This window comes from Terrapene carolina, unplaced genomic scaffold, assembly GCF_002925995.2.
Source record: "Terrapene carolina triunguis isolate 2854851 unplaced genomic scaffold, T_m_triunguis-2.0 Scaffold26135, whole genome shotgun sequence".
Lineage (NCBI taxonomy): Eukaryota > Metazoa > Chordata > Testudines > Emydidae > Terrapene > Terrapene triunguis.
In genome coordinates this window covers 1-7,315 of record NW_020690486.1, presented here as the reverse complement: position 1 = coordinate 7,315, position 7,315 = coordinate 1, and the positions used below count along the sequence as shown (strand labels likewise).

Here is a 7,315-nt window from a genome sequence, read left to right as displayed (position 1 = left end):
GCCCCCCACGACAGGTCCCCCCATGGCCCAACCAGCACATGGCTGCTGTATCCACCATGATCCCACATGCTTAAGCCCAGCCCCCAGGATGGACAGGTGCGCACACACACACACACACCCCTCTCTGTCCCTAGACCCAGCCAGGGCCTGGACAGTCCACCCACCATGCTCCCCCGCCCAGGAGAACCCCCACCACCAGGCCCCAGCCAGCGCACAGCCCCTCCACTCATGCGGTTCCCATACCCAGCTGGACTTGAGTAGCTGACGAGCTGGGTGGATGCAGCTCAGCCCAGTCACGACCCCCCCCAGCAAGTAGCTGCTCTGTGATCAGCAGCAGCACCCTCCCAGTCCCCTCAGCCAGAGCAGAGTCTGAACACCCCGTCACACCAGCTCCTGGCTAGTTTTCAGAGCGGCTTCAGCAGAAGGCATAGGGAACTGAGGTAGGCTTTCCTAGGCCCCCACGGCTTCGGCAGGCCCCCCCACTGCACAAAGCCATGTTGTAATGTTGACCTGCCCCCGTTCCATGGAGAAGGACCAGCAGGGCCAGGACAGGACTCGTTCCCTACCTTCTTCGGAAAGTGCTGAAGGCTTTTTAATAACAGCTCTGCTCCATGCCAAGGGGCTTTGGTTTAATAGGAGCTGGGATTACAACTCAGGAGGCTCTGGGCTCCCACTGCCGCGATCAGAGACCACCCAGAACAATGATCAGGTCCAAATGTGAGTCTACTACACCAAATTGTCTAGCGACTAAGCGCATTCACCCCATACCTAGTACAGTCCTTAATGCTAGAGCGAAGGAAGCATGGGCATGGGGGGGGGGAGGCAGATATTCACAGCACCCCCATTACATGGGACTCTACTAAAAGTGGCTCAGATGGATTGAAAGGACGGATCCGTTCCTATGCCACGGTGGCTGCTGAAGCAGATTCCCTCTGGCTCATCTGTTCGATCGGCAAGGCAGGGAGGGAGCCGCATGCAGCTAAACAATCCCCAAGGAAGGAGACGAAACGGAGACAGGTTTAAAGTTTTTGCTTCGCGTGCCAACTTTGCAGGATCTCCTCCTCGCCACTCTCCGAGTCCGAGGCCACCTGGAGCTCTCGGGGCCCCGGCGTGAGGTGGAACACAACCGGCGTCTGACTCAAAATGGGATTGGTTTGCTGCAGGCCCAAAATCCACTTGGCCAAAGTGGCCTGGTCTCCTGCCCCGGCCATGCACATGGCAAAGATGGGGCCTTCCACCACTGCAGGGGACAGGACAGAAAGAACAGAAGCAGCGTCATTATTAACAAACCCCACAGCACTTTGCATACAGTACAATGGAGCAGTGGACTCCAGTAGTGACAGCAGGGTGACTGGAAATCAGGATTCTTGGGGTCCTAATCTCACCTCTGCCCCTCCCTCCACAAGAAAACTGTCAATTCACCGAACAACAATAATCCTCCACCCTCAGGAGGGAGGCGGCTTGTCTGTCAAGGACTTCAGGTCCCTGGTGCAAAGTCCACACATCCAGGAACTATTTTTTTCACCCGGCGTTGAAATGCAGCCACCTCTGGGGCAGAACACAACAGCTGCCACACAGCCGCTTAGAACAGAAGTCACTATTGTATCCTGCTGCAGAGGAGTTCTGATTTAACATGTTCAGGTAGGGAAGAAAAGTATCTGCTGATCTAAGTGACTTTAATACTTTCTTTCTTGGGGGAACCAGATATAGAGATAAGAGGGGGAGGGAAAAGATCATTCTTATTATCCTGTGATCGCTCTTGTAAATTGTGCCAGGGCTAGTTTATACAGTCCTCTCTGGATTAGGATAGGGCCTTAACTGTGACAGTAACCTTCATCCACTGCTGATCAGGCCTGGATTTGAATTGGCCACTTAGAGGTTGACAGCAAAATATTACAAGCATTGGAAGCTTATACCAAGGGGGAGTGGCTTTGGTTAAGGGGTGGAGTTAGGCATTCAGAGGCAGTAGGTTTAGGGTGAGTGAAGACAGAGATCTCCGTTAGCCTCTGGAACAGCCTCCAGAGGGATGGATCAATTTCTGGGATCTATTTCCGTTTCACTGCCAGCTGCTCTGGCTCTCCTGTTGCCCGACCGTCCCAGTAGATTTGATTTGCTCTGCTCTAAATGCACCCCCACCTCAGCAGCCCAGCCCCACGTGCGTTACCTTCATCCACGTAAAACTCCTCGTCGTCCCAGAGGCCCCGATCCAGGTCCAGGTCGAGGTACATGGGGTAGTAGAAGTTCCTCTCGGAGTCAATTACCTCTTCCTAAGGGGGAGGGGTGAAAGATATTTATACAGGGGGAATAAATACCCCCCCAAGCCCCTCTACCTTACCCAGTGGCTAACCAGCACCCCTGAGCCACATGCATCTCTCTGCCCTCCTTGGACAAGACAAGGCCACTCTTCAGCTTGTGCGGCCCCTGGATTTCCAGAGAATGGCAGTCCAGTGTATCTGCAGAGCGAACTTCCTGCCCGAGATCCCTCAGCCCGCCCTGGACAGACCCCCTAGGTGGAAGAGGGGATCTCGGCCTCTCCAATGAGGCTGTTGGGGAGGGGCCTGGCCACTGCAGATTGTGCTGGTGGTTTCGACGATATGTTCCCCAGCCCAGCTAGCAATGAGCTGAGACCTGGCAAACTCATTATGTCAGGCCCATGAATGGCTGTCAGGTGGAGGTAATTATTGGTCTCCACCAAAGCAGGAGGGAATAGAACTGGTGCCCCCGAGAGGGGAAAAGCCCCATATTTGTCTCTGACTCCCCTGAGCCAGCCAGTCCCCATGCTGTGGGTCTGGGTCAGAGACAGCGCCCCCTATAGGGGAAAAGCCCCCATAGCCCATTCCCCACACCCCATGAGCCAGCCCCTGCCCCTCCTCCACAAGACTTACAGCGTTTCCAGAGTGACTCATGTCAGTCACCAAACCAGCACCAACTCCATGGAGTTCGCAATGCAGGAAAACAGCCTGGAAATACAGATCCTCCTCCCCAGAGCCCACAGCACGCTGCTGACAGCCCCAGCCCTACGCAGGGAGGCAAGACCCTTCTTTACCTTTTCTTCAGGAGGTAGCGGCTCTCCCCGGAGTACATAATAATAAACACACGTCTTCTTCAGCCACAAGGGGAAGGGGCCCTCGACAAACACGGGCCTGGCCGGATTGTGATGAGCCAGGAGCTCCTGCTGATCGGGGCTCTGGATTCCTAAAAGGAGGGGAAACCACACACGCCACAAATCAAGGATTAGCCACCCGGGGAGAGAACGAACACAATCCACTGGCTCTGCGCTGAACGGCCGTCACACCAAGCCAAAGCACCCCAGGTGGGGAAGCTCTCCGGAGCAGGAGCCGTGTACAGCACCCGGCTGCGATTCCTACCGAGGAGCTGGGCTTGTGATCGACAGCCAGGACTCCCAAGCTGCGCGTCTGTTACCCCAGATGCAAGAGCGGGATGCGATGCTCTAAAGAGAGGCGGAGCTCGTTAGCGTCTCTAAAGACACTGGGCTCCTCAGTGCTGGAGCAGAGTCATTATTTAACGGGGGAAGGAAGGGTTAGAGGCGAGGCTAGAAGGAAGGCGAGCAAATCCACGTCAATGGGGCTAGAGAGACACCCCCATTCCCAACCCGAACGCCCCCCTCTGAGTCTGTCCAGGGTTGCGTGGGGCTTAGAAATTGTGAGCCACGTGGGCTGCTTCCAGCCAGCAGCTCGAAGGACCGTATGCTCTCAGTGCTGACGTCCCCTCTAGCTAAGATCTCCAAAGGTGACAGACACCGGGCTAGAGACTTTTTGTTCCCACGTAATCCAGCACCGGCCAGTCAAAGGCAAGGTTGTCTGGAGCATCCCGTACCTACGATGTGCGGTTGGGTGATCTCTTTTCCGGCATCCGAAATATCCGTCAGAGGCATCTGCGGGGATGAAGACACCTTCGTTAGAGACAGCATCCTTCACGCGCGTGGGATCCCTGACCCACTCCCCCAGTTCAATACAGCCCAGCAGGCTGTTCAACCCAAGAGGCCGGGCCCCCTGCCCGAGCTGGGGACCGAGCCCCAGGTAACAGAGGAGTAAACTCCTTGGCGCATAGAATAGTCTAGAGGGTGCTCCATGCCCCGGTTGCTGCAAGCACCTTCTCCTCTGCATCGGGCTGTGCTAGGGGTCATTCGAGCTGACCAGAGCTAGCTTTGCCTCCATCAGCGGCAGCCGCCTACTCTTTCTGGGACTCCACCGCTGTGCGGCAAGAGGCCCTGGTGCGTTAGCGTCCCTTCCCCCGCGGCGCTCACACCCCAGTGCGCGAGGGTCAGTCACTCCCATGGCTACAGGCAACGCGCTACAGCCGAGCGCCTTTCGTTACCTGATAGACCGTGACCTTGGCGCTCAGGTCCGCGGCGATCCGCTGCAGGCTGATCCTGGCGAGGTCGACGGGGTCTCGGGGGAGGGTCGCCGGGACCGGGTAGGGGTTGACATGCTTGAATTTGGGGAACCAGTACATGAGCCGCTGGTACTTGCGAACGGGATGGCTCTTCTCGCCAAAGATCTGGAGCAGCAGGAATTTCGTCTGCTTGTTGGGCATGATGCCTGTGCATACGAGGGAGGAGAGGCGGGTAAGAGACGCATTCACCGGCCCTCACCGTGGAGACTAAGGGACAGAGAGGTTAAGCGACTTGCCCAGTTCAGACGGGGAGTCCTGGGGGGAGAACCCAGGAGTCCTGACTCCCACTCCCCCCAGCCCTAACTGCTAGCCCACACTGCTGCTATGGGTGTTTGGGCACCCCCCACCCCTACCATAGCTCTCCATCTGCTCCAAGACGTGGATCCCGCATTCCTGCTGCCTCGGGTAGTGGTTGAACATCCTCTGGATGTAGTTGCGGGGCACGAACACTTCCTTGGGGAAGACGTCCAGGATCTTGTTGTAGACGTCAAGCTCCCGCTCCACCCCAAACTCCGGCATCTTCCTGAGGGCGACGTTGATGAACTCGACGTGACCTCGCCGCCGGATGTCTCTCTGGCAGAAGAGCTCCAGCGCTTGGCTGAAGGCGGCCTTGTTCCTGTCTCCCTTGTGGGCCCGCTCGAAGAGCTCATCAAAGGGCACCAGGGACCCATCACGGGGCCCTCTGTCTTTCTCCTCGTCCCCCCTTGCCGAGGGGATGAGCTCGGAACGGCTCAGGGCAGCGCTGCTCCGGATACTCCGCACAGGCACCGGCCAGAAGCGCTAACAGAGAATTGGATACAAACAGGGCCTTTAGCAGCTGTCATGTTACCTGGTAATTCGAGCCCTCTCAGTGGGGCAAGGCCCTAGATATCAGTACCACACTCTACAGCGCCATTCCATTCCCCTGGTTCACGGGCACTGGATTCCAGGTTGCAGGCCAGCAGTGACTGGTACCATTTGACAGCTGCTTAGCAGCCTGTGTGCAATGAAACCGCTGGGTCTCAGACTACTTCCCAGCAGCCCCTCCTGTCCACCGGACCAATCCACTGCAATACCACTCGTATGAACGGGTGCCTGCTGCCCCTCTTTCCCCGCCCCTGGGATTACGACAAACAGGAGCAGTGGTGGGTCCTCAGCCCCTCTCGAAATCAGATCCCTCTGGGCAGCAAATTTTGGGCAACCAAACAATAAGAAGGAAGAGAGGTTTTTAAAGATGCACAATCCCCTCCCTGGGGCTTACTCCACAGAGCTGCCCATCTGCCCTGAGCCGGTTTCCTTTGGACTGGGAGCTGCTCAGGGCCGGGCCCACGTGGGCTTTGTCTTTCACGTGGTGCCCGGCCTGCTGCCCCGCTGAAGGACGGCTGGTACCTGGGCACAGCTGCTTCCCGGCAGCCATGGGAGATCCCTCCCCGGAGCGGCTTGCCGCAGGATGCCTCGTCCGGCAGAGAGCTCTCGGGCCCGGAGCAGCTTCCGCACACAGTTCATGGTGGGGAGTTTGTCCCCCCGACACGGGGCGGAGGCTGGCGAGGAAGGAGGCTGCCGCTGGAGCTGGGAGATTCAGAATCCCGGGGAGGAAGGGGCAGGCTCAGCCATGCCTGACCTCCAGGGTTTGCTTGAAACAGACAGAGACTTAATTTAGAGATTTACCGTAGCACACGGGGACAGGAAATCTACTGGGGGGAGGGGAGAGCTCCCCATCACCTGTTCAGGCGCCCCCCATTCATGGTGCCCCATATGCATCCACACACACATTGTCTGTGTCCCCCACAAACAAGTTCACCCCCCCCCCCCATGCCCTGCCCCCAAACTCCCATATATCCCCCACGGGGAGGGGAGGCCTCCAAACCCCCAACACGGCCATCCCCTCACCTCACACATACACTTCCCAGACACTCCACCTCCCGCCCCCCCCACCACATGGGCATGCCCCCAGCCCCCCGAAACCCCATTTCCACCCCACACCTCCAGCCCCCCGTGGATCCTATGGCGCACTTCCATGCCCCACCTCCCGTCCACACGAGCATCCCCATGGCACCCTACCTCCCGCCCCCCCCCCATGGGCATGCCCCCCCCCCCTGGGCCTCCCCCCCCCCCCCCCCACCCCGCCCCCCCCCCCCCCCCCCCCCCCCCCCCCCCCCCCCCGGCACCCCCCCAGCCCCCCATCTCCACCCCACGCCTCCACCCCCCCCGCCTCCCTCCTTGGGCACGGCACCCCAAGCCTCCCCCCATATCCGACCCCAGCCGGCCTCACCCCACTGGGCGCCGCCATTTGCGCGCCGCCCCCCTCTAATCCCTGCCGGGTCAGGGGGCGGGGCCAATCGCACGCGCTCCTTCTAAACCCCGCCCACTCCCAGACCCCTCCCCCACAAAATCACCCCACCGGGGCGGGGAGCCCGTGGGGTAGAGCCGGACACGTGGGCCCACTTGCCCCCCCTCTCCCGGGCAGGGGGCGCGCCCCTGAATTCCACCCCCCCTGGCAGAGGGCCCGGACTCCTGGGTTCTATTCGTGGCTCCCCGCCCCCCGCGCAAATTTTGGCCAAGTCCCTTCCTTCGTCTGTGCCTCGGTTTCCCTGGCTGGGGCTGGGGCGAGGATGAATCAGCCAGTGCCCCGGAGCTGCCAAGCCCTTGGCACCCCGCCTCAGACGTGCCCGGACCGGCTGGATTCCCGGGCTGGTTACAGAACAGGGGGCACCTTGTCCCAGGTGGGGGTCACATGGGGCAGAGCCAGGTACGAACCATGTCCGTCCCCCCTCCCCGACTCCGGGTGGGAGGACTGGCCTGCAGCCGGGAGGTTTGACAGACCCCCCAGCCCAAGCATGAGGCTCTGCTATGCTTTAATATTCTCGCCTCAACCCCCCCCCACAGATCACGCCCCCCCCATTATGTCAGGCGCTGTATA

The 7,315-nt window shown here is 59.5% G+C and overlaps 1 protein-coding gene across 1 annotated transcript; it reads right to left on the bottom strand.

The window, feature by feature from the left end:
• Positions 1 to 913: 913 nt before the first annotated feature.
• ECSIT (ECSIT signalling integrator) lies at positions 914 to 6,716 on the bottom strand. Its single transcript, XM_026662332.1, has 8 exons — positions 6,668 to 6,716; positions 5,785 to 6,028; positions 4,770 to 5,196; positions 4,339 to 4,562; positions 3,838 to 3,895; positions 3,047 to 3,195; positions 2,165 to 2,267; positions 914 to 1,240 (listed from the first exon to the last, which is right to left on the bottom strand). Exons 2-8 carry the CDS (start codon positions 5,899 to 5,901, stop codon positions 1,020 to 1,022), a joined length of 1,299 nt encoding a protein of 432 aa, XP_026518117.1. The 5' UTR covers positions 5,902 to 6,028; positions 6,668 to 6,716; the 3' UTR covers positions 914 to 1,019.
• Positions 6,717 to 7,315: the final 599 nt, after the last annotated feature.